Below are 24,997 nucleotides of genomic sequence, written 5' to 3' on the forward strand. Positions count from 1 at the left end.
GCTGAAAAAACATAAGAGAAGACATGAAAAATGACAGAAGGTGTGCAAAAAAATGTATTTGACTTGGCCGAAAAGGCAACGCGGCAGAAAGACGTTTGAAGTTTGTCGTTTTTTTTTTTTTCAAAGAGGACAGCAACAACCATCGCAATAATTATTGCTGACGGGCGAGCGACAACAACACCGCAGCAACAGTGGGTCACTAGTGAGCCAGGCGATCACAACAAAGAGGCAGCAACAGCACGGGCACAACAGCAACATCAGCGGCAACAGCAACACTCAGAGTGAAGATACCTACAGCAGCAGCAACATAAAGAGTGGCAGAAGTGGCAGCAGTCAAAACACCACAGCAACACCAAGAGTACAGATCACAGCAGCAGCAGCAGCAACATAAGCTACAGGTATAGTATTTCCAATTAAAAAACTGCAATACTATGTATAAGTTAATAAAAACTAAGCAGTAAAAGCAACAACATTAGGAAACACTTCAGCAACATTGCACTTGCACGACAGTAAGTAAAAGTTTTTAAACAGCTGCAACATCAACCTTAGCAACAGCAACATAAATAGCAATTGCAAAGGCAACCATAATGTTTATAGGATAAGCAGCAACATGAACAACAGAAAAAGTAATTAGTGTGGCACAACAGCAACAAAGATCCAAAATATTAATATTTTAGAAAAACACCAGCAACATCAACAGTGAGAATAGCAATATCAGCAGCAGAAATATCAATTGCATTGGCAACATTAATAGTTGTACAAGGAGCCGCAGCATAAGTTTTAGATATTGCAATCTTAGAAACAGGACCCACTAACTTCATAAACGGCATTTTCAATAGTACAACAGCAACATCTAAAGTCACAACAGCAACATTAAAACAAACAATATTTTTGGGCAATTAAGTGACAGAAGACACAGCAGCAACACCTGAGAGACAACTTGGGAAGAAGAATTTTAATGATACAGCAGCAACATCAGCTGTAGATGCAGCAATATCAACAGTTTAACAGCAACATCCAGCAACAGCAGCAACATTGGTAGCAAAACCAGACCCACAACAGTTCTGCCGGCGTCGGCAGAGAGAGCGGGAGCGGAGAGGAGGCAGCAGCAGCAGAGGCCGAGGCAGCAGCAGCGGTAGCGGGTCCGAAAGTTTTTCAACTCTTCGCTGACAGCGCAGACGCAGCGTCGTTGGCGATCAGTGCGGTTTTGGAGTTCGTTGCGTTCGGTCGCGAGATCTCAATCTCAGTGGAACCCCTTCGAAAACACAGATCCCTGGATCGATACGAATTTTAAATCGATTCGCGAGTGCATAACTCTATCTCTTAACCAGAGGTTAACCAGAAAGTGTGTGTGTGTGTGTGTTATTATCAGGATAAGCACATCCTGCCGTAATAAATTAAAATAAAATCAGGCCTTAGGGCAAAACACCATCAAGATAAAATATTAAAAAATATAGAAACCCCAGAAACACACACACGTTAGCCACCGTTAGCCATGTTGGCAATGAAGGATAAACCTTGGCTGCTGCTATTTGGCCTATTGGCCGCATTAAGCTGTAAGTACCCCGGGCAATGATTTATAAGTGCCATTGTGATGCAAATTGAACGGATAGCGATGCAGACACAGCTGCAGATAAAGATACAGAAACAGATACAGATGCTGAGATACAGAAACTAGATTAGTGGCCTGTATTTGTGGCCCAGACAATGAGCCCACACACATCTCAATGACATGCCGACTACGAATCTGAATCCGAATCCGATTCCGAATCCAATGTATATACATATCATCATTTGTGAGTGCGGTGCCAGTGGCAGCCAGCCAGCCAGTTGAATATTCATCAGCTTTTATGATCACGCTGACCGTTGAACCGCTGACCAACTCCACAATTGTCCCACTGACGGACTGCATTAGCATTTTCACCGGAGATTTGCATAAATTGCTAACATGTTTCCTTGATACCATTTTGGAGACCTCCTAGCGACTGGAAAATCCGCTGGGAAAGTAGGTCTCTGGGTTGGTCAGTCGGTGCGAATAACAAAGAGGGTTTCATAGAATCGATTTGATGTAGAATTACTTTTATAACTTGTTAAAAAGTTAGGAATTAAAAAATAATAAGGAAATTGGATTTAATTTTAAAATAAAAAAAGCAATCCGCATGAAATTTTCGTTTATAAACTTATTTTCTTCAGCTTATAAATGATATTCATCTGAAAACCGAACTAATAAAAACATTATCGCAAGTAAACTTTTTACAAGTAACAAATCAATGCGAAAACGAATTGGTTCACCAAAGATCCAGATAAATTTTTACAAGTGTGAAATCAATGCCAATACAAGTTGAATAATTACACTCTTATTTGTTTATGGACAATGAATATCCCGATATCGAGCATTTATATATATATGGGCTTGAAAATATTTCGAATTAAATTATTTCTTTTCGTGTGCGATTATATGCTTTTGGAATCTATTGATTTTGCAATACGAGTCGCTTCGGATGATTGGCAATTGCCCCCAACCAGTTCGATGGGTTAGCTTGGCCAACAGTTGAGTGTTGAGTGCCTGTGCTTGCCTAATGGCTCCGTCTGACTCTGGCCCGATCATCATTAATAAGACTGCGATTGCTTTTAATTACACCTTTGGCATTTTGCATACGATCTCGCAATTGGCCCCACAGAGCTTCAAATTGATGATGGGATATGGATTCTGGGCCAGCCAGGCGGAAATCGGCTGGGCAGATCAGTTCAGTTCAGAACCGTGGCCGACAAAAACTGGCCAGATTCTGGCCAGAAACGAGAAAGACTCGTCCGCGTCTGCGCAAAATTTGGAGCAGCCGAAGCCATGGCCACGGAAAAGTGAACCGGCCAGCGGGTAAAAAAAACCAATCGGGTTGTGTCAAAAATAAAAAATAACTGCAGGCCATGGCGACCATGTCGCCCCGACAAACCATTTGATGGCAGTTAAAAAAACCAAACGTGTTTATGGCCCGTGCAAAAAACAAAGCACAAACAATACCAACAAAAAGATTGTAATAAAACACAGATAAATTGAATTTTACCAACAACAACAAGAAAAGCCAAAGCCAACGGCCAAGTTTGTGAAGGTGAAGTGGGAATTTTTCAAAACGAAATTCGCCAGCCCACAAAGCCAACAAAGTTGGCCCATTAAAGTCGGCTTAGAACCATTCATCTCCTAATGAGAATTAGTTCCCATTAAGACTAGGAGCTTTTTTTGTTTTTTCGTTCTTTACTTTTGTTTTGGTGTTACACGCCTCACGAATTTTCGGATTGTATTCAAAATTTATTTGCCGTATATCCGTAAATCCGAAACTTCCTGTGCTCCAAGAACAAAGACGGCGATCGAGTTTTGGCTATGACACACCGCTTTCGTAGATTTGTGTTTGATTTGATTGTTTTGGTTTATTTGTTTGCCTGGAACCCGTCGGCATGGAAATTAAAAGCACTGAAAAGATCTTAGTTTCAATACTAGTCGTAGAAATAATAAACAATTAGCATAGATGGTTAAATTACCACTTAATTTTTAGATCGTCAGTTAAGAAAATTAAAAATCACAATTTCTACATAAAATTAAATTAAAACATATGATTTTTATATAGTGATATAGAGGATATGTTGCAAAGTATCACTAATATAATGCAAATTTCTTGTTAGCCCTTTTTAATGGGAAGTATACCTGTGAGAATTAAATTATATCACTTCTCTGTATAATATGAATATTAAACAATGTAAATTAGTGGCTTTTCCCCCAGTGTACGACTAATTAAGTGGTCGCTAAGTGGCTGCGGAGATTTCGTGTGTGTATTCATTGCCCACTGACTCAGCTAGCGCCAAGTTTGTTGCCTAAGTCTTTTGTTTTGGCCGCTTGCCTGACCGATTCTTCGGAATGTTTTTTGTGTTTGCAGGTTTGGCCAGCTTTGGAGACGCTGCCTATCCGTATTATGGCACGAAGATCGGAGCCCTGACCCGCCTGCACCATGGAGTCTCCGGCGATGTGTACGCCGTGGACTCGCGCACCATCTTCATCAAGAAGTTCAACTACGATGGCGAGGCGCCGGCGGCCTACTTCTATGTGGGCAATACGGCGAAGCCTAGTAATGAGGGCGCCGCCCGGCTGAGGGACGAAAGGGGCGGAACCGCCTCCCTGACCCGCCGCTACCGGAATAAGGACGTCACTCTGTCGCTGCCCGAGGGCAAAACGCTGCGCGACATCAAGTGGTTCTCGGTGTGGTGCGATGAGTTTGCCGTGAACTTCGGCGACGTCTCCATTCCCGCCAACTTGGACTTCCCGAGGCCGCAGAAGATCAACGCCCTGAGGGGCGTCCATGGAGTGTCCTCCGACAACATTGTCATCGTGGACGCCCAGACGCTGCTGGTGCCCAACTTCAGTTACGACGGGGAGGCTCCAGGTGGGTACCACATCTAAAATAATAATAAAAAGATACGGAATTTAGTTTAGAAGGTTACGAGCTATAAAAATAATACGGTCTTAAAATATCATTTAAAAATTATTTATACTACAATCAATTACACAGTCAAATTTATGAGGGCGAAACACTGGATTAATAATAAATTTTAATAAATAATATCTTGTAGAGTAGGACTGGATAGTCGATTATTATCTAGTGGATCCAAATAAATTTAAGTAGTAATTTAAAGCATCACAGATACTTATTGTCTAAAGCTTATTATCACATTAATTACCCACTCCAAAATATGTCCTAAAATCAACAAACAAATATTAGTTAAACTTTTCGTTTTTAGCTTTACCTAAAATCAACAAACAAATATTCTGAAGCAAATTGGAAGTTGTTTGCAAGGCTTATAATTTTGTCGAGTACTGGAAATTTACGCTTCAATAATTATTTGCATTATTTAATAACAAAATGTTTTCAATTTAGGGGAATTCACATTAAACTTTTATCTTTGTGTTAAAAATCAATAATGAACAAAATTTATACTGGATCAATAAAGTGCTTTCGTCATAGGTATGCATTATAATAATGAGCTAAAACCTGAAAAAGGAGAAAGATCGGATTGTATAATTGTGTTTTTTTTTTAATAAGCCATTTATCTATCCTTTTTATTAGGCTAGTTTTAAAAGTTTCTCTGACTATAATTTGCAGATGCCAAATTCTGGGTGGGTCGTGGCCAGCGGCCCACTTCCGAGGGCCTAAGGATTCCGGACGAGAACGGCAAGGAGAACCCGCTGCGTCGCTACGAGCGCAAGACCATTGTGCTGACCCTGCCCGAGGATCTGACCATCTTCGATATCGGCCACTTTGGCGTTTGGTGCGAGGCCTTCACCGTCGATTTCGGCCATGTTCGCCTGCCGGAGGGCCTGAATGTGCCGCCCTCGCTGAAGATGCTCGGCATCAGTCCACAGGTAAAGAAGAACCCCAGCCAGATCTTAAGCGAGCTGCAGCGCTGATTACTACTACTGATCGCTGATTAGTGATCGCTGATCGCGGTAGATGGGTGTAACTGTGTGTAACTCTATTTATGCAATCGTATTTATTGTTGTCTATATGCAAAATATTTATCAATCGATTCGAATCGGATCCGGCATTTACGGCATTACGAGAGTCGTGACCGGAAATTCCTAGACTGTAAGCTGGACGGACGGCGGAGGAGAGATCCAAAATATATCTATATATATTTAAATACTTATATACATACATATGTGCAACACATTCTATAATATATGTGTCTATGTAATACTCACCTGCTTGTTATTTGTGTTTTGTTGTCTTGATCAGCTTTTGCTTGAGCTCCGGGAGCTCCCCGTCTTATACAAAATGAAATCTGTGTGGGACCGAATCCTAGTTGTTCCTCCACCTTGAAAAACCCACAGCACACAAACAATTACACACGCATACCGCACACACACAAAAACAAAACACGCAAATCCCAAAAAAGGAAAAACAAACACAAACACATACATATTCCTGTGATCTACTAACCCCCAAGCGAAATCAAAAAACATTTTTCATTTTGTATAATATAAACCATTCAAAAAGCAAATATCTTTCGAATACAGCAAAACAAAAATGCAAACATTTCGGGTATCCTCAAAATTTTGACTTTGGCAAAGCTTTCTCCTCCCCCTCCGAACCCCAAGATCCTCACCCACACGCACATACACTCGCACCGCACATTGTCCAATCCAAAACCAAATACAAATACAAATCCTATTCCATTTCCGCTTCCGTTTCCGATCCAATCGAACCTTCCCTTAAACCAATCTCTTCCAGTCGAAGCTCAACTGCGAGGTGCTCTACGACGATCTGGCATTCGAGGTTCGCTGGGCGGTGGCCGGCGAGAGCATCGTGGTCCAGTTGGTGGCCAAATTGGGTAAGTCAGGGTCTGAGGTTTATGGGTGCTAAGTGGTTCTAAAAATACGGAAATTGTTACTTTTCTGTAAGCGTTGTTTTGTGTTAATTGAAGCTTTATTAAAGCTGGATATAAAAAAAAAAACATTTACGATTTTCAGCCTAAAAAAAAATATAGAAAGATTATACTTAATTTTATAACTTTATGGGTTATTAAACAAATATTTGATTTTTAATAATCGGTATTTTAAATTAGATATATTTGAAGAATCAATTTCTTTATGGGAATAAGTTTTATTTTGTTTATAAATGAAGTTTACGCATTTTTACAAAATAACTACATTTTAATATGGACATAGAAAAAGTATTTTATGAGCTTTTCGTATAAACTCTAAATGTTTTTTGGAATCAAATTCTCTTTTTTTACATGTCAAATTTATTTAATTTATATTTTATTTAAGATCTCCTTTCATCGGGTAGGTATAGTAGTTTAGGTAGGTAGGTAGTTTAGGTATTTATAACAACTGGCTTTAATAAAAACCATTTTTTAATATTAGAAAATTACGACAGCTTTTTTTTACGAGATAAAAAATGTGGTTAAGTTTTAGGGAGTGCAGAAAAGTCCATTAAAAAGAAACTGAGCGTATTGGGAATTTTTGCAGCCTGCTTAGTGACCCAAATCCCTTTATGCGACCTATCCCACTTGTTGACAAGCCCTCGGCAAAAAGCCAAAAGCATGCTGCCATGCTGCATGTTCTGCTGGTGCTGCTGATTTATGATGCTTTGACATTTTATCGAGTACAGTTAGCAGGGAGGCAACAATAAAATCCAGTTAGCAGCCAAATTGACCGATCAGCAGCATCCACAGCCACATATCCACGGCAGCAGCATCGTTGGCAGAATAACAAGTTGCGAATTATGACGACTGGTTTTATTGCGCAACGCGACTGCTGGCTGGGATGGGATGGGATGGGGCTGGGGTGGACAAATGGATGGCAGCGATTTGCTGGCTGCATCTGCAATCACGAGCACACCATGGGCATACTTTGGCCATATCCATATCCATTCCATTCGCCACTGGTCTTACTCCAAGCTGGGCAATTTGCAACCGCTAAGAATGCCGCCAGGAATTTTCACCGGGAAAATGCCTGCCGACCGGTTGACCAAGCCAGAATTGGGGCGATCAACTTTCGTTGATTGCGGGGCACCCAGCACTTCCCGTAGAATTTTACTACACTCGAGAAAGGAATTAGAAATTTTGTTATACATTAAAATTTAATTTAATACGCATTAAATATTCAAACTGAAGGCAGTCAAAATATAAACATGAAAATATTCCAATCAACTTGTTGTTTTCGAGATTGAAAATATCTAAGCGACTTATGTTAATTATATTTATAATGTCCACGGATAAATCACATATTCCAAATTTCTTTTACCCTTATTTATAATTTTTATTTGTCTCAATCAAATTGATAAATCAAGCTTGTCCCTAAGTTTTCTACCGAATTCTTCGAAAATCTCTTACCATTTTTATGTCCATCCACAGAACCGAACCACTACATGTCCTTTGGAATCTCGCCGAGCAAGAACATCTCCCAGATGATTGGCGCAGATGCTGTGGTGGCCTGGGTGGATCCCCAGACCGGAAACGGATTCGCCACGGACTACTTCCTGGAGGGCAAGGCGCAGTGCTCAGGTGGGCGTGGCGCCTGCCCGGACACCAAGATCTCCGAAAAGACCAACTCCATCCGCCTGCTGAATGCTGCCATGGTGAATGGCTACTCGATTGTGACCTACCAGAGATCTCTGGCTGCCACGGATCGTTTGGATTTGCCCATCTCGATTACAGAAGCGGAATCGGTGGTCTGGGCAATTGGACCATTGAACGATTACCGCGAGGTTTCTTTCCACACGTTCTACAATAAGCACCTCCATCAGATCGAGTTTGGTCGCCAGCCCAAGTGGAATTGTCCTCTGCCCGAAGGTGCTCGTCCTGGCAGCAACTCCTCGGAACAGGAGGACTCCGCTCCGGCTGCCCAAAGTTCAACCGGCGGAGCTGGTTACCCGCCAGCGGGAAGGCCCAATGTGGAGCCCGACGAGGAGTTCTATGAGAATCGGGCGGAGGCACTACATCGCCAGCCGCCACAGAGGCGCCAGGAAACGGCCATAATCACCCAGAGGCGTCCAGTGCCCACTCCAAAGCCCGTGAACAGCAACGGAGCCTGGGACATACCAGCCATCCAGTGCCACGAGCCGGAGGACGGAGTGTTCTACGCCCAGATGGGTCCCACGGGAGGAAAGCACGGCTATCCAGCAATCACAGGTGGGTCTTTTAAAATCCCTCTAAGTTGTACTCAATTTAAAAGCGGAATAAACTATTTGCTTATACTCGTATCACTATTTACTTAATATTTATATTTTTGTATATCTTAGGCCATGTCGGCTGGGGAATTTCGTGGTACATCAACGGACTTTTGATTCCCGAGATCCATGTAGTGCGTGGCAGGACCTACACCTTTGTGGTGGAGGGCGGCAACAACCCGGACATTCCGGCCAAGTACCATCCATTCTACATCAGTGACGATCCTGTGGGAGGATACGAGCACAAGCGCGAGGAGGAGAAAAAGGTGAGTTATCTAATCCTGATGATGATCTTTGATTGTTCACATATGTATATAAAACTCCTCTGCAGGCCGTTCGCATCTACGCCGGAGTGCATCGCTCCCGTTCCGGCCAAGTCACGCCCACCGGCGTGGGCCGCCTCTGCAACTGGACGCCAGACGTGGAGGGTCCTCCGGCTGATGACTATCAGTCATTTGGCGCCTATCAGCGCACTTTGACCCTCAAGTGCGACGCCGGAGAGCCGGGCGTCATTAGCTGGAAACCGGATAGAAATACACCGGACACGGTATACTACCACTGCTTCACCCACCGCTATTTGGGATGGAAGATCCACGTCCACGATGCCTGTGACTCAGAAGCCGGTGGACTCAAGGGATCTGCTTCGGAACGCCACGAAATCCGGCTGCCGGCGGAATCCACCGCCGCGGAACCGGCTCCCGTGCACGAGGACTACGCCGGCGAGGCGTCCGTTCGGCACGAAACCAAGGTCAGCGCCAACGATAATTTTTTATTGAAGCACCAAACCGATTTGATTAAGAACCACAATATGAACGGAACACCGCCCAAACTGAGTTTTGAAATAACGAAATCTTCGGAAATAACCAAACTGATTTCAGATGGCATCCGCGCTGCTGAGGCTCTCGAGGAGAGCCTAATGAGGAACCCGAACCTGAACCATCCCAACAACCATCCCAACCAGTACCCGATTCCGAATCCGCACCAGAAACCGAACGTGACCCCGACCGAGATCAACTCGCGCCCTGAGATTCTGCTGGGCGAGACCCATGCCCACAAGCCGAATGCATCTCCACCCGCATCCGCATCAGCATCCGCATTCCCATCCCCATCTGCATCGCCATCCCCTGCCACACTGAAGCTACCCATCTTCGCGAGTGGTCCCCTTCTCATCCACCATCCCCCGCACCCCCTGCATCGCCTGCACCACCATCCGCAGCATGCCCCCCATTCGCATCCGCATCTCCATTTGCATCACCACAATCTAACCGCTAATCTTCCAGCACTGGCACAGAAAACCATTGGACTCTCTGAGTTCCTTCGTCCGCCGCAGAATGCACCGCTCTTCCATCCAGTGAAGCTGCCCGGTCGTCGACCCTTCCCCGCACCCATCAAGAAGGTTCCGGCCTCAAGGCCAGTGCTTCCGCAGCAACATCCGCACCTGCATCCGCATCCGCAGCATCCTGTCCTGCTGCAACAGCAGCCCTCTTTGATTGTAAGTCACTACAGGAAGCCGGTGCCCGGTTTGCTCAAGCCTTTCGTCAAGGAGAAACCGTTTCCGCTGCAACCGCTTGCTGCTTCTGTTCTCCTCCTGGGACAACCCACGGAACTGGGCGGAGGATTGGGCGGACTAAGTGCCAAGGGAGAACGACTCAAGGTCAAGGGTAAACCCAAAATTCCAGTACCCTATGTCGACCTAGAACCACAGAGTTCTCTGCAAAACACGGCCTTCTTCAATCAGCCAGGTGGAAAAGGGGATCCAAAACCCATAACGCCTAGTTCCAGTTCCATAACCAGCTCAACCACAACCACGATGCCGCTGGTGAAACGTCCTCCGGTTAAGGAACCCTCTCAGGAGGAAATCGCCAGCATGCGTCCTGCTGTAAATCAGGGCTTCAAGCCCGACACCGTGATCGTGGAGAGCGGATTCCGACCCATCATGAGAACCGATGGCACGGGGGTGCAATTGCCCAAGGAGATCATCGAACAGGTTGCCAATCGTCGCGAGGATCCTGGCACCGAAATCGATGAGGTGATGGAAACGGATACGCTATTTTTGACCGCCCAACAAGGTGGCAGTGAGACTCAAAGCTTCGAACCCATGTTTATACCATCTCCCTTGGACAGTACCAATGCCTCTAAGATATTAAGGGTTAATGTAAAGGAGGTTAGTCCCACGGCATCGGCTTTGAGATTACCCTCTGCAGCTCTGGAGCACGCCCTGCCCTCCGCTTCGGAGTTGAGAAAGCCCACCTTGGATGAACTCTTTGGAGAGGAGATAGACGAAGAGGAGCTGGGACTAGAACCCATGCCGATTGGAGATGATGAGGAGCTTTTAGAAGAGACAACCAAGAAGGCTGTCACAACCACTACAAAAGAGATCCCAAGCTCGACTACCAAGAAACCGGAATCCGAACTGCTGGAGGACCTCTTTGGACCCGATGAAGAAGACATATATGCGGACGAGCTGGAACTCGAAATGGATGACCGAGTGGCAGCCGCTGCGGAGCGGATTGACACTTACTACCTGCCACCAGACAACCGGAAGGTTCCCCATTCCAGTCTGCCAAGTGGAGCCCTCTACACCTTCGATGGCAAGTCGGTGGTGGACAGTAGTCTGGTTCTACCACCTAAATTGGATGCAGCGGATATTGGTGGGGTCCACCAGCGACATGCTCAGTATGGGCTAACTCCCTTGGAGCAGCTTGTCCGAACCACACCGCAATTTGGGATCTTTAGAGGAGAGCTGCCGCAGGAATTCCGTGGTACAGAGCCACAACCCGTTTCGGAGTATTCTCATCCAGCTCCATTCAGTCGAACCAGTACCACTCCCGGATTCTCCAGCAGCAGCAGTGGCAGCACCATCTATCCGTACTCCTCATCGCCGGGTACATCCACATCCCTATCGACATCGTCATCGTCATCGTCCTCATCGCCATTGTCCTCATCATCGCTGAGACCCATTTCCACCAAGTTGCAGCTCCTGAAGCCCGAGGGCCGAAGAGCGTAGGATCGATCAGCAGTAGCGAAATTATAAGCAAGAACTAGCATTTAACCGTTTTGGGGTGTACTCTCATAACCACGTTACATTTACTCGTAAACCTGTATTAGCCCGTAGTTTTCTTTTAACAATTATGATGCTCTTAATTTTAAACGAACGCATGAATTTTATTAGCTAAGCTAACCGATTGTGTCTAAGCCGCATTTTAGTCGTTGTGAAATAAAACCAAGAATTAATCTGAGTTCTCTTTGTTTGTCGGATTTAAATAAAATAGGTTAAGCTTTAATTCTTTCAAACTTTTTTAATAAACAGTCTAAATGATTAATAAAATATATTTTTGAAAAGCGCGCCAAATGTAATCGATATGTCGATAATATTCGGTATTTTTCCGTATTTTTTATAAGAACGTTCGGAAAGAATAACCTTAGTACATATTTATTTTTGATCAACAATTATTTCATACTCACAGTGTAAAATTTTATGTATTTAGCAGAATTTGAAAATTGTGCCAATAGAACCTGCATACAATAATAAATATTCAACAATTCGTGCGATTAAGGAATGCCCCATTTGATAGCATCGATTAAATATCGAATTTTGTTCCACCTCTATCAAGAACGTGTGTTTTGGTAGCGCTGCTGCCATTTGTTTAATTTTAATTTTTATGCTTAAACAATTATGTCGGCGCAGTACCAGAGATTCCTGAAAGTACTTGAAAAGTGGCCAGCGGAGAAATCAAAAATCGGCAGGTAAGCTATAAATTGGCATCGAAATACTTCAAAATCATGAATGTTCGTTCTGTCGGCGCAACACATTGGATTATCTAACAAGTAAATATTGTTACGATTTCATATTATTTGTATTTAAATGCAATCTAGAGTCATGCCAATGTTTGCTCGCTATGTGGCTTATCAGTTTTATAAGTTTATAGGTTTGGCAATATGAAAATGTGGGTGGAATTCGCTTACAATGTTTTCTCATCTGCCTGCGCGCCAAGAAACTTAGGTTCCACACCAGCTGACTCAAAGATGTGTGGATTATGTGGGCTTTATTTCGCCAATTCTGGCCTGGTCAATTCTGGATCTTGGACTTCAGTTACCTGATTTACTTGGCTTAAACAGGGCTTGCATTGTCTTACCAGTTCTCCGATCATTCGATATCTTCTTAACTTAATTGTTTTCGCGAACAAAAAATGGCTTCAAAATACACATATCAGTTGGAGCCGGTGGATTTTCTTTTGGGCCTTGACCCTGAGTAAGTTTTTTACTCCTTTTGGTTTTGTATAATGTATTAATAAAATAGAATATTATACTTTTCAATAAAAGGCTGGATTTCTAGAGAAAAATCGTGCTGATAATGATCTGCGGATAATTACAAGGCCACATGGAACTTTTAAGTTTAAACGCCTCATAAAGATTATCTTGAATTCATTATTTTATTTATTTTTAGTTCTTTTGAATTGTTTTACTCTAGATTTTATTATTTCGCCATCTTGAGGGTTGATTTTCACTAGGAAATATCATTTTTCTAGACAGCTTATAAGTTTTTATGTCTGTCTAGAGCATTTTTCATGTTCCGAAAATGGAATAAGTTTTAATTAGCGGAAAGTTTTTTCACCAAGGCAGAGTTATGGTCACATATGCTATCCTGTCAGTTAACTCTATTTATGGTTTCCAATTACCCCACCACTCAAGTGGTTTTCCAAGCCAAACCCGCACTTCCGAGAAAAGTGAACGAACCTCCTAACCAGCTGCGCCGCATGGAACGAACATCCGCCACAGAACACACACACATCCACTTCACAAAGTCAATGCCAATAAAACCCTCTCTCCTCTAACCCAAAAAAAGGGATCTCGGCGAGCAGATTCGCAAGCAGGTGACCAAGCTCACCAGTCTGGAGGGCGGAGCTACGGACAAGGGGCTGGACCGCCAGATCGAAGCTCTGGAGAGGCTTTGCAACAACGTCTACGCTAAGAAGTATCCGCGCACCTACGAATCCACAGCCACCGGATTAACAGCCGCTCAGTGCAGCCAAGTCTTGAGCTCCGAGTTCCTGCAATATCTCAACGAGGGAGCGGGCACCAAAAAGAAGTAGCATCATGATGAAGCGACTTCTAATCCCGACTAGACTGAGACTGGATTTATTGAGGCTTAATTCTGTTGAAGCGAAGACGGCTGCAGCTCCTCCTCCCCATGTTCCCGTCCTCTGCGACACAGCCATTGATTACCTGCAACCCGTTCCCGGAGGCACCTATTTCGACATGACCTTCGGAGCTGGTGGCCACACGCGGCGTCTACTGGAGAAGTGTCCCGAGGCAAAGGTCTACGCCTTGGATCGGGATCCAGTGGCCCACCAGCTGGCCCGCGAGATGAGCGAGTCGGAGGAATACAAGGGCAGGCTGATTCCCCTCCTGGGAAAATTCTCTGATTTGCCAAAATTTTTCAAAGAACATGGCTTGGCCAAGAACTCGGTGGACGGAATGCTCTTCGATTTCGGCTGCAGTTCCATGCAGTTCGATGAGGCGGTCCGGGGCTTTTCCATATCCAGGGACGGACCGCTGGACATGCGAATGGATGGTGGCCAAAGCGGAGGCGTTACAGCTGCCGAGGTGTTGGCCAACGTGGAGGAAGCCGATCTTGTCAAGATTCTGCGGACATATGGCGAGGAGAAAGCAGCAAAGAAGATAGCCAGAGGGCTGATAGACGCACGCAATGCACTCTTCAAAATTGAGACCACCAGGCAGTTGGCGGATATAGTAGAAAACATCATGGACGGGGGTTCCAGGAAAGACAAGCTTCGAAGACCCGCCCATTCGGCCACCAAGACCTTCCAAGCGATCCGCATATTTGTGAACAATGAGCTGAATGAGATAAACTACGGCATGGTTTTGGCCAATGAAATCCTCCGTCAGGATGGTCGCTTAGTGACCATCACCTTCCACTCGCTGGAGGACACCATCGTGAAGCGTCACATCAATGGAAATGTTTTGGCGGGAGCCGCCAATGCCTTGCCCCTGAAGTACTCCAGTCACTATGCAATAGACGATCCGGAAATGTTAGAATCGCTGACCAAGAAGAACTGGAAGCAGCTCCATCGCCATGTCATTGTACCAGATGCCGAAGAGGTGGCCAGGAATACCCGCAGTCGATCCGCCAAGCTGAGAGCAGCCGTCAAAACAAACTAAACGCATGTCAATAAATTCGCTCGGTCTAGTCCAAATATTTTCCCTCTCAAAGCCTATGTTTCTCTCTATTTCACTTTATGCTCTGGATGTTTGGACTGCTTCGCTTATCTGTCCAACCAATTGGCACCTGATAAGGACTGGTTTATCTATTTACCAGAGTTATTTGTGGTTCTCGTGCAGAATGGTTTTTATTTAGTTAGATTAGGAAATTGTTGTTAATTGCCAGGTAGAGAGGTATGTTGGTACAGTGGAATCGATTTTGGTTTAAGGTTCTAAACATTTTGATTAATTATAATCTGTTATCAGGATAAAATTCTTAAAAACTAAGTGCGTTTTTAAAATGTATTGATTTCCAATTCATTCATTGATTCCATAGTCCATATGTTTTATGAGCTTGTTGAACTTTTGAGTGCCACTTCAAGTGCTTCATATCACTGTATACGGATTTGATATGGAAAATACTTTTGCCAGCAATTTTCCACAATCATAGCCATGGTATATGTTTACCAATCCCATTTTTGCGGTTGTTTTTCTCCCAGAGATGTATCATGTTGTGGATCTTGGATCTGCTGGGTTGTATACGTCAGCCGGTGCTGTTCACGGTTGCCAATCGCAAGATGTGACCCGCGAGAAACCCGAAACCGATAATCTAAAAGGCGCCTGATAAGGGAGCGGGATTAAAAAAATAGAGAGGGGCAGGGGCAAAGTACCTATGTATGCTATAGATAGGGGTGTCCGCGGAGCACTCCGCTCAGTTGGATTGCGCGAGCCGAGTTGGCGTGGCTAGTGAGGCAAAATTTTCGGTCTTCCGGACTAAAGTACTTTACGGGTTTACGTTTTTTTAGCGGAGAGTGGAAAGCAGAGCCGGCGATCAAGATGAGCGGGGCCAAGATAATATCGGGCACAGCGGTGGCCAAGTGAGTGGGTTTAACTTTCGGTTTATAGATCCCTACTTTACACTTCCTTATCCGCAGATCTATTCGCGAGGAGCTGAGCAACGATGTGGGGGGTTTTAGAAAGCAATTGGCAAACTTTGTGCCCGGCTTGAGGATCGTTCAGGTAGGCGGACGTGAGGACTCCAACGTCTACATCCGCATGAAGATCAAGGCGGCTACCGAGATCGGCATCGATGCCGCCCACGTCCAGCTGCCCCGATCCATCACCGAGGTGGAACTGCTCGATAAGGTGAGTACCCCACTGAAGAGGGCTATGCAATGGTCCATACAATGTGTAATGATTGTAATGATTGACTGAAAAATTCAATTTTCCATACTTGACTGAATTTGAAAAGAAATGAAAGTTATGTGAGTACTATATATATTTAAATAGTTTTCTTTTTCGAATACTTTTGAATCTTTTAATAAGTACAGAGTCTTAGAACAGTGTCGTAACACATAATTGTATGGTTAGATTAAAAAAAACATATTTTAATCAGATAAAATTATCGGAATGATAGGAAGAGTTTTCACTAATTTAATTTATTTCTATAAATAATTCTATTTAAGGTAGACCCTCATTAAAGACTTCCAAAAACATTAAACCAATTACTAATGAACCCTAATTCCCTTGCAGATTAACGACCTGAACGAGGATCCGAGGGTGCATGGTATCATAGTGCAAATGCCCCTGGACTGCGACACTCCCATAGACTCCCATCGTATTACGGACGCCGTTTCTCCGGAAAAGGATGTTGATGGTCTGCACACTGTGAACGAGGGTCGTCTGGCCATCGGTGATCTTGGAGGTTTCCTGCCCTGCACACCGTGGGGATGCCTGGAGCTCATCCGTCGCTCTGGAGTGGAGATCGCCGGAGCAAGGGCTGTTGTCCTGGGTCGCAGCAAGATCGTAGGCACTCCCGCCGCCGAGCTGCTTAAGTGGGCCAATGCCACGGTCACGGTTTGCCACTCAAAGACTCGCAACCTGGAGGAGATCACCCGAACTGCCGACATCCTGGTGGTTGGAATCGGCGTGGCTGAGATGGTCAAGGGATCGTGGATAAAGCCAGGAGCAGTGGTCATTGATTGCGGCATCAATGTGAAGCCAGGCAAGTGATGATAGCTTTTTATGGAATAGGTTTTTAACCTTTTAAGCCGATCCGTTTCCAGACTTATTTTTAAGATATGCTATAGGAGATTTTCACATTTTTTTCGATTGACTTGTCTTCATATTTTCCCCTTATCTTGGAAAATTATTCCACTTGTTTACTGATTTTCCCTCAATCGCTTATCAACGCGATTGACCCCCTGCTGGGTCTCCCAACCCTCGGAGATAAGAAATGATTTTGTTTTCAAAAATCATGCTCTCGAGAATTAGTTAGGGAACAGCTCCCGATCGGGGTGAACCGATCTTAGAACTGAGACTTTCTAACCTGCTCCTCGATCCTTTTCAGACGCCAGCAGGGCCAGTGGCACTCGGCTGGTGGGGGACGTGGACTACGAGGAGGCTCTCCAGGTGGCGGGACATCTGACGCCCGTGCCCGGCGGCGTAGGACCCATGACGGTGGCCATGCTGATGAAGAACACTGTGCGCTCGGCGGCCCGATCCCTGGAGCGTCTGATCAGGAGTGAGTGGGCTCTGCAACCGCTGCCCCTGAAGCCGTTGCGTCCCGTACCCAGCGACATTGTGATTGCCCGTGGCCAAAGGCCGAAGGACATTGCCGTGCTGGCCAAGGAGATCGGTCTGCAGGCGCGAGAGGTTTCCCTGTACGGCAACAAGAAGGCCAAGATCTCTCTGTCGGTGCTGGAACGTCTGGCCGATAAGGAGACGGGACACTATGTTGTGGTGGCCGGCATGACACCCACTCCCTTGGGGGAGGGCAAGACAACCACGCTGATGGGCTTAGTTCAGGCTCTGGGATCTCACAAGCTGAGGAACACCGTTGCTGCTCTCAGACAGCCCTCCCAGGGTCCAACTTTCGGCATCAAGGGAGGTGCTGCTGGCGGCGGCTACTCACAGGTGATTCCCATGGAGGAGTTCAATCTTCATCTGACAGGCGACATCCATGCGGTGTCTGCAGCCAATAACTTGCTGGCCGCCCAACTGGACACCCGCATTTTCCACGAGAACACCCAAAAGGATAAGGCCCTGTACGATAGATTGGTGCCCAAGGTTAAAGGTCAGCGAACTTTCAGCCCCATTCAGCTGCGCCGCCTCAAGAAACTGGGAATTTCCAAGACCGATCCTGATACTCTTACTGAAGAAGAGTACGGATCCTTTGCTCGGCTGGACATCGATCCCGAGACCATCATGTGGGAGCGTGTTGTGGACATCAATGATCGTTATCTGCGAACCATTACCATTGGACAATCACCAACCGAGAAGGGAATCTCTAGGGAGACCCGATTCTCCATCTCGGTGGCCAGTGAAATCATGGCTGTGCTGGCGCTATCCCGTTGCCTGGAGGACATGAAGCAGCGATTGGCTGATATGGTGGTGGCTTTTGACAAACGAGGCAAACCCGTAACCGCCGACGATTTGGGTGTAACTGGTGCCCTAGCTGTTCTTCTCAAAGATGCCTTGGAACCCAACCTGATGCAGTCGCTGGAGGGAAATCCAGTGCTGGTGCACGCTGGTCCCTTTGCCAACATTGCTCACGGTTGCAACTCCATCATCGCCGATGAAATTGGCCTTAAGCTGGTGGGCAAGGATGGATTCGTCTGCACAGAGGCAGGATTCGGTTCGGATATTGGCATGGAGAAGTTCTGCAACATCAAGTGCCGGACTTCCGGACGCAAACCGAACGCCATGGTGCTTGTGGCCACCGTTAGGGCCATCAAGATGCACGGAGGCGGAGCACCCGTCACCCCCGGAGCTCCCTTAAATAAGCAGTACACCGAGGAGAACCTGGAGCTCGTCCAGAAGGGGCTGCCAAATCTGCTGCAGCACATCGCCAACGGCAAGGCCTTCGGCATGCCTGTGGTAGTGAGCCTGAATGCTCATTCGGCGGACACTCCGGCGGAGCACGAGTTGGTCAAGAAAGCTGCTCTGGAGGCTGGTGCCTTCGCCGCCGTGGTTTCCACCCACTGGGCGGACGGAGGAGCCGGAGCCGTGGAGCTGGCCGATGCAGTCATCAAGGCCTGCGAGCAGGGCAACCAGTTCCGACTGCTGTACGATCTGGATCTGCCGCTGGTGGACAAGATGAACAAGATCGCCACGACAATGTACGGTGCTGGAAAAGGTGGTGCTCTCGCCCGCGGCCGAGGAGAAAGTCAAGCGGCTGACGGAGGCGGTAAGTCCAGCTCACATTTTATAATAAATACAATCTATTTATTAATAATTAATTTTCTCTGGTTATAGGGCTTTGGAAACCTTCCCATCTGCATGTCGAAAGTCTCCGGATCTTTTACGGGCGATGCCAAGATCAAGGGCGCCCCCAAAGGTTTCACTCTGGACGTGGAGGATGTGTACGTTTCTGCTGGAGCCGGCTTCGTGGTCGCCATGTGCGGTGAGGTCACCAAAATGCCGGGTCTTCCCACCCGTCCGGCCATATATGACATCGATCTGAACACGGAAACCGGACAAATCGAGGGGCTTTTTTAGACTGCGCTCTGGACAAAGGTTATAAGGAGAAGATTCCCGCTAATTCCAAAATTTACAATTCAAAATTTCAAAATACTAAGAAATTATGCGATTTAAATTGTATATAAATTGATATAGAGATAAGGGTTACAGTTGGTATACTAAAATACATTCATGACGATTAATGGTGTTTCTGTTTAAGATATCATAATTTTGTAATTGTACGGTAAAATGCTATATTTTTTGGTCAAATCAGCGTTATATACGTATTTACAATATAAGTTTAAAATTTTTAAGACCTTCTGACAACTTCTCAATCACAACTGCAAATCGTGATTTTATGGCCCCCAAGTTTTTAATGATAGACAAATATTTCTCGTTTTACATGATTTAATTGATGTACTTATGTATACTTGTATCTACAGTTTGAAAATGTATAAATTGCACGAGTAACTTTTTTATCGCTTAAAAAATGGAGGAGATTCCCTCTATTAAGCTTTTTGCTCCGCGCAAAGTCTATCATCACAAGCACGAAGAAGTAATCTTCGATTACTACTTTTTTCCCGGCTTTTGAGAGAATTTCTCCAAAGATATGGATCCTTTTTTTGACAGCCATTTGTCAGTGCTAACGTCACTGATGCGAGGCGTATCATCGAAATCTCCCTTTCGTATCTTGGACATTATCTTGAAGTAATGGGCAATGATCTGGTCGATCCTCGGACCCTCAGATGTGCTGGTCAACTCCTTTTCACAACGAGATACCACATTCGTGAGCAGACCTTCTGAGCGATAGAATGCAATATTTATGTCTCTCTTGACCCACTTGCAAATTTGATTATGGGTGCATGGCTCAAAAACCAAGCTCAACTTGTAGAAGTGCTCATAGTTCTCGCTCATCTTCCGCATCTCAAGTTCCCCTAACTTGGGAATTACCAGGTGAGGTCGCCTGATTATGTGATACGGGTCGAACTGTTCAGAAAAGTTGGAGTACCTTACAGCCGGCCAGTCGAGACTCAGAATCGTGTTATAGAGCTTTTTCGGGTGTCCGAGGATGCCATGGGATACATCAATCAAGTGGAGCTGTGATCCGGGCACAATGTACTCCAGCTCAAGCTGGGCAATACGAAAATCGGTGCCTCTATACTTACGTCTACCTATCCACAGGATGGGCAAGTCTTCGGGAGCAACTTTCTCCAATTCCTGGACCAGCGGAGAGATCTGAACGCGATAGTTAAGGTTCTTTTTATTGCGACCATAGAGAAGACTGCGCTCCGCTTCCGTGAACTTAAGGTACTCAGGACGGGCGGAAACGAAGTGCTCCGATCGAAAAAGACGATTCATCTCCATTTCGATGACAAAGTACGCCCGGCGGTGCATGCATATCCATACTATTTGTATGGCCACGGCCACAAACTGCTCATGGAAGAACTTGTCGCGGATCGTGGCTGATATATTGGAGATCTCCTTCATGTGGTAGTACTTGGCCATCAGTCCCTGGCCCTTGATGATCTCACAGTAGTTTCTGGCCACCAATATGCGGTACTGGCTGAGGTATACGGAAAAGGTCTGCTTCATCTCAATGGTCTGCTCGCTCTGCACTTGGGCCATATGCCCCGAAAGTTCATCCCGGCGAATAAGCACAAACTCCACCAGGCGTAGGTAGTACTCGAAGTATAATACCAGGGCGTGGAGGACGGAATGCACCGGTGGCTCGTGCATAAATTCTACGAACTTGTACGACAGAAACTCTCGAGGCATAAGGTAGAGTACTAAATCTCTAATGTCCCGCATCACCACTGTGTCGCTGTTATTGCTCTTCGGTCGCACGTACTCCTGGCGAAAGATGAGCTCTTCCTCCTGGTCGATGGTGCGCAGAAACTTGTACCCATTGGTCATTATGAAGCGCTCCCGAGCGTTTTCCAGATCATTGTGCGCCTGAAAGTGGAGGCAATCCTTCTCCGAATCCCATGACCACTTGCCACTGTAGTACTTTGGGGCGTAGTTATCCACATGGATGCGCTTCATTGTATACGGTTGGGTAAGTATTGGGTTTGTGTCTTTTCCTTTTTTTTTTAGGGTTTGTGTCTTATGGTTTTTATTTTTTTTAGGGTTCTTGTATTGTAGTGTACGCGACGAAGTATAGGGGAGAATTGACCATTTTTAGAATCCCTGAAAGTGAAGTTCATTTCCTATGCTACTCTATATAGCCCATATAATCTTTTTTAAAACAGTCATTTTTGATATGATCATTAGATTAAAACATAGCTTCCCAGTCCCATTGCCTTACAGCTTAACACTTGATGTTTGAGTTTATATATATTCGCACATATGCATGGAAATGGTACAATTGGATACAAAATTTCAGTTTCAAAATATCGAAATTGGGGTGTCATCGAAGTCCCTTTAACTATTTTCAACCGGATCTGTTCAAAGGATACTTCTGTGACCCCCCGATACTGAACTTTTTTTTGTCACTTTACCTACACTAAAGCGCGTTGCCATACTGCCAGAACGTGCGTTTAAAAAGCTATCTTTTTCTTTGTCCGTGTCTTTATCACCCTTGCGTATTTTGGATATAACCTTGAAGTAGTTGGAGATGATCATCTCGACCCTTGGACCCGTGGATGTGCTAGCCAACTCCTTTTCACACCGCGATACCACATTCGTGAGCAGACCTCCTGACCGGTAGAACTTGATGGTGAGGTCTCGTTTGACCCACTTGGTGATTTCATTGTGGGTGTAGGGCTCAAAAACTCTACTAATCTCGTAAAAGTGCTCATAGTTCTCGCTCATCTTTCGCATCTGAAGTTCATCTAATTTGGGAATTTTCAGGTAAGGTCGCCTGATAATCTGGTACGGATCGTATTGTTCGGAGAAGTTTGAGTACCGTACAGCCGGCCAATCGAGGCTCAGGAGCGTATTGTAGAGCGCCTTTGGATGGCCGAGAATGCCATGGGATACGTCAATCAGGGGGAGCTGTGATCCAGGCACAATGTACTCCAACTCCATCTCGGCAATGCGGACATCGGATCCTCTGTACTTGCGCTCCCCTATCCACAGGATGGGCAGATCCTCCACTGGCACCAGTTTCAGCTCCTGGATCAGTGGCGATTCCTGAACTCGGTAGTTACAGTTCTTCTTGTTTCTGCCATAGAGAAGACTGCGCTCTGCTTCCGTGAAGTTGAGGTACTCAGGACGGGCGGATACAAAGTGCTCCGACCGGAAGAGCCGATTCATTTCCATTTCTATGATAAAGTACGCCCTGCGATGCATGCAGATCCAGACCATTTGAATGGCCACAGCCAGAAACTGCTCATGGAAGCACTTATCGTGGATCGTTGCTGAAATGTTGGAAATAGGCTTCATGTGGTAGAACTTGGACATGTTGGCCTCGCCCCCGATGATGAGGCAGTAATTGCGGGCCACGAGCATACGGTACTGACTTAAGTAAACGGAAAATGTTCGCTTCATGTCACTGGTCTGCTCGCTCTGGACTTGGGCCATCTGACCGGAAAGTTCATCACGGCGAATAAGCACAAACTCCACCAGGCGTAAATAGTACTCAAAGTAAATTATCAAGGAGTGGATTACGTGGAGCACCTCCCGCTCGTGCATGAACTGTACGAATCTGTAGGACAAAAATTCTCGAGGCATCAGGAAGAGCACCAAATTTCTAATATCTGTGATCACCACAGTGTCACTGGTGTTGGTCTTCGGTCGCACATACTCCTGCCGGAAGATGAGCTCTTCCTCCTGGTCAATGGTGCGCAGGAACTTGAAGCCGTTGGTGGTTATAAAGCGCTCCCGAGCGTTCTCCAGATCGTTGTGTGCCTGGAAGTGGAGGCAGTCTTTTTCCGAATCCCATGACCACTTGCCACTGTAGTACTTTGGGGCGTAGTTATCCACATGGATGCGTTTCATTATGTTTGGGTAATATAGTGGTATTAATGTATGCAGGTATTTAATTAGGAGCTGTGAGAAGTCGGTGTGGATGTGACGTCTATGGTTTGAGTTGTGGTGAATGAGTAATTATTTTCGAAAGCCACATCCGAATCTCCTTTCGGATGCTGCTGCGACTTATATTATTTTAAGAGCCCGAGTATAGCTTGGTTCTTCTCCCAAAAATTATTTCCATGGTGAGCCTTTTGTTTTCTTTCAGATTACACACTTAGTGAGGATACCGGCGTGTGTTCCAGCATGTTCCGACGCAACAATGCCCATCCGGTTATACGGCAGTTCATCCTGCGCACCGCAGTGCTCAATTATCTGGGAAAGGATCTGCGGCAGCAGTATGATGAATTCTGCCATTTGAAGGCAAATCTCTCCAAGAGCAGCCCAAAGAATGGTGAGGATCAGGAGGACGAGGTACAGCAGGTTCTTTCCCAGCTACTTGATGTGCAGCGGTCGAAGACGGCTGCTTCGCATCGTCTGCTGAAGCGGGAGTACAACGAGCTTTTCACGTACATGATGGACAAGAGCGAGCTGTGGGACAGTCCGGAGTACTTCAAGGCGAAGGCGGCCCTGGGAGCGGCCAACCACAAGCTGCGGGCATATGAACCCATCAAACCCATGGACTAAGACCAACGATAGATAGTCATACATACAATCAGTATATACATACATACAAAGCCAAACGACTTAACTACTTGTAGAAAGGTATTTCCACACGTCCGGATTTCGTATTGACCGCCTCCCAGCAGGTGCACGCAAAGGTGGAGCGGTCCATGTGGTCCGTGTACAGCTTTCCCTCCAGGTGATCCATTTCGTGTTGAGCTATCCGGGCATTCCAGCCGCTCAGTGCCAGTTCGTTTTGGGTTCCCACTTGGTTAAGGCCCGTCAGCTTTACTCCTTCAAAGCGCTCCACTTCGGCGGAATATCCTCGCACACTCATGCAGCCCTCGGGATGTTTCAGTTTGGAGTAATTGGTCACAGTCAGCACGGGATTAATGAAAACCTGTCAAAAGTTATGTAGTTAGAAGGGTTGAAACTATGTATACTGGTAGTTAGTATTTCCATCTCACAGTCAATGGCAATTCCGACATTTGCCTGGATTGGTAAACCGCGTCGGGAAGCTCCTTTCGGATTCCTCCCTTGAACTCCATGGCTATGATCCTGAGGGAAACGCCTATCTGGGGCGCCGCAATGCCCACACAGTCGAACTTCCTCAGCACCTTGACCATCTGCTCTACGATGGCCTCGATCTCGGGACTGCCTATGTGTTCCTTGGGCACCAAAGCAGCCTGTTGCCTCAGGACGGGGTCTCCAATCTGGGTGAAGTGGTTGTAAGGCGGCAGGTTTGTGCGCTCCGTGGTCCACAGTTGTTGGTACCACTTCCTGAATGACTGGCTGGCAGGAGGACTTGTTCCCAGGTAGCGGTGGTGTTTCAGAATCGTTTGGCATAGTTTTATCCGTTGTTTTAGCAGCATTTTGTATAATCCTATCCTGGTTGTTTAACCTCTTTGCCAGCTGACCGGCTAGCGATGTGAAATAATCTATCGACTATCGATAGAAAACGTTTTTGAATTTGGCGCGCAGTTTAAATTTTGAATTTAAAAAACAATAATAATAAAAGACAAGTT

The 24,997-nt window shown here is 45.8% G+C and overlaps 7 protein-coding genes across 9 annotated transcripts; 4 read left to right on the forward strand and 3 right to left on the reverse strand.

The window, feature by feature from the left end:
• Window positions 1-1,189: 1,189 nt before the first annotated feature.
• LOC119553707 (protein Skeletor, isoforms B/C) lies at window positions 1,190-11,956 on the forward strand. 2 transcript variants are annotated; one of them, XM_037864296.1, is made up of 8 exons: window positions 1,190-1,556; window positions 3,927-4,430; window positions 5,148-5,407; window positions 6,276-6,375; window positions 7,903-8,679; window positions 8,790-8,983; window positions 9,049-9,465; window positions 9,596-9,780. In XM_037864296.1, the coding sequence occupies exons 1-8, from the start codon at window positions 1,496-1,498 to the stop codon at window positions 9,632-9,634; spliced, it is 2,352 nt and encodes a 783-aa protein (XP_037720224.1). In that variant the 5' UTR covers window positions 1,190-1,495; the 3' UTR covers window positions 9,635-9,780. The 2 variants fall into 2 exon arrangements, with proteins under 2 accessions (XP_037720224.1, XP_037720216.1); XM_037864288.1 differs by having other exon boundaries at window positions 9,049-11,956.
• A 380-nt stretch (window positions 11,957-12,336) lies between these two features.
• Window positions 12,337-19,603, forward strand: LOC119560016 (C-1-tetrahydrofolate synthase, cytoplasmic). Its single transcript, XM_037873305.1, is given in 7 exon segments — window positions 12,337-12,464; window positions 15,746-15,817; window positions 15,875-16,085; window positions 16,473-16,944; window positions 17,290-19,073; window positions 19,075-19,128; window positions 19,197-19,603. Coding segments are annotated over 7 exon segments (2,907 nt in total). The 5' UTR covers window positions 12,337-12,393; the 3' UTR covers window positions 19,440-19,603.
• LOC119560042 (probable methyltransferase-like protein 15 homolog) lies at window positions 13,664-14,951 on the forward strand. The gene has a single exon (XM_037873348.1). The coding sequence runs from the start codon at window positions 13,815-13,817 to the stop codon at window positions 14,898-14,900; it is 1,086 nt and encodes a 361-aa protein (XP_037729276.1). The 5' UTR covers window positions 13,664-13,814; the 3' UTR covers window positions 14,901-14,951.
• Window positions 19,604-19,779: 176 nt separating the features above from the next.
• Window positions 19,780-21,578, reverse strand: LOC119560028. Of its 2 annotated transcripts, XM_037873336.1 has the most exons (2): window positions 20,567-21,578; window positions 20,344-20,498 (listed from the first exon to the last, which is right to left on the reverse strand). In XM_037873336.1, exons 1-2 carry the CDS (start codon window positions 21,441-21,443, stop codon window positions 20,485-20,487), a joined length of 891 nt encoding a protein of 296 aa, XP_037729264.1. In that variant the 5' UTR covers window positions 21,444-21,578; the 3' UTR covers window positions 20,344-20,484. The 2 variants fall into 2 exon arrangements, with proteins under 2 accessions (XP_037729255.1, XP_037729264.1); XM_037873327.1 differs by having other exon boundaries at window positions 19,780-21,578.
• Window positions 21,579-21,706: 128 nt separating this feature from the next.
• Window positions 21,707-23,590, reverse strand: LOC119560022. The gene has a single exon (XM_037873315.1). The coding sequence runs from the start codon at window positions 23,337-23,339 to the stop codon at window positions 21,846-21,848; it is 1,494 nt and encodes a 497-aa protein (XP_037729243.1). The 5' UTR covers window positions 23,340-23,590; the 3' UTR covers window positions 21,707-21,845.
• On the forward strand, window positions 23,565-24,012 carry LOC119560072. The gene has a single exon (XM_037873383.1). The coding sequence runs from the start codon at window positions 23,616-23,618 to the stop codon at window positions 23,994-23,996; it is 381 nt and encodes a 126-aa protein (XP_037729311.1). The 5' UTR covers window positions 23,565-23,615; the 3' UTR covers window positions 23,997-24,012.
• On the reverse strand, window positions 24,010-24,970 carry LOC119560050 (peptide deformylase, mitochondrial). The gene is made up of 2 exons (XM_037873359.1): window positions 24,440-24,970; window positions 24,010-24,372 (listed from the first exon to the last, which is right to left on the reverse strand). The coding sequence occupies exons 1-2, from the start codon at window positions 24,842-24,844 to the stop codon at window positions 24,061-24,063; spliced, it is 717 nt and encodes a 238-aa protein (XP_037729287.1). The 5' UTR covers window positions 24,845-24,970; the 3' UTR covers window positions 24,010-24,060.
• Window positions 24,971-24,997: the final 27 nt, after the last annotated feature.

Source organism: Drosophila subpulchrella, chromosome 3R, assembly GCF_014743375.2.
Source record: "Drosophila subpulchrella strain 33 F10 #4 breed RU33 chromosome 3R, RU_Dsub_v1.1 Primary Assembly, whole genome shotgun sequence".
NCBI lineage: Eukaryota > Metazoa > Arthropoda > Insecta > Diptera > Drosophilidae > Drosophila > Drosophila subpulchrella.

What these genes read in the sequence shown, in the direction of transcription:
- LOC119560050 (XM_037873359.1), bottom strand. Translation starts at nt 24,844, where the DNA reads ATGCTGCTAAAACAACGGATAAAACTATGCCAAACGATTCTGAAACAC. An exon ending in TGTCGGAATTGCCATTGACT is followed by an intron (nt 24,373 to 24,439) that starts GTGAGATGGAAA and finishes AACTTTTGACAG; the next exon opens with GTTTTCATTAATCCCGTGCT.
- LOC119560028 (XM_037873327.1), bottom strand. Translation starts at nt 21,443, where the DNA reads ATGAAGCGCATCCATGTGGATAACTACGCCCCAAAGTACTACAGTGGC.
- LOC119553707 (XM_037864288.1), top strand. Translation starts at nt 1,496, where the DNA reads ATGTTGGCAATGAAGGATAAACCTTGGCTGCTGCTATTTGGCCTATTG. An exon ending in TGCTCGGCATCAGTCCACAG is followed by an intron (nt 5,408 to 6,275) that starts GTAAAGAAGAAC and finishes AATCTCTTCCAG; the next exon opens with TCGAAGCTCAACTGCGAGGT. An exon ending in AGCGCGAGGAGGAGAAAAAG is followed by an intron (nt 8,984 to 9,048) that starts GTGAGTTATCTA and finishes ACTCCTCTGCAG; the next exon opens with GCCGTTCGCATCTACGCCGG.
- LOC119560072 (XM_037873383.1), top strand. Translation starts at nt 23,616, where the DNA reads ATGTTCCGACGCAACAATGCCCATCCGGTTATACGGCAGTTCATCCTG.
- LOC119560022 (XM_037873315.1), bottom strand. Translation starts at nt 23,339, where the DNA reads ATGAAACGCATCCATGTGGATAACTACGCCCCAAAGTACTACAGTGGC.
- LOC119560042 (XM_037873348.1), top strand. Translation starts at nt 13,815, where the DNA reads ATGATGAAGCGACTTCTAATCCCGACTAGACTGAGACTGGATTTATTG.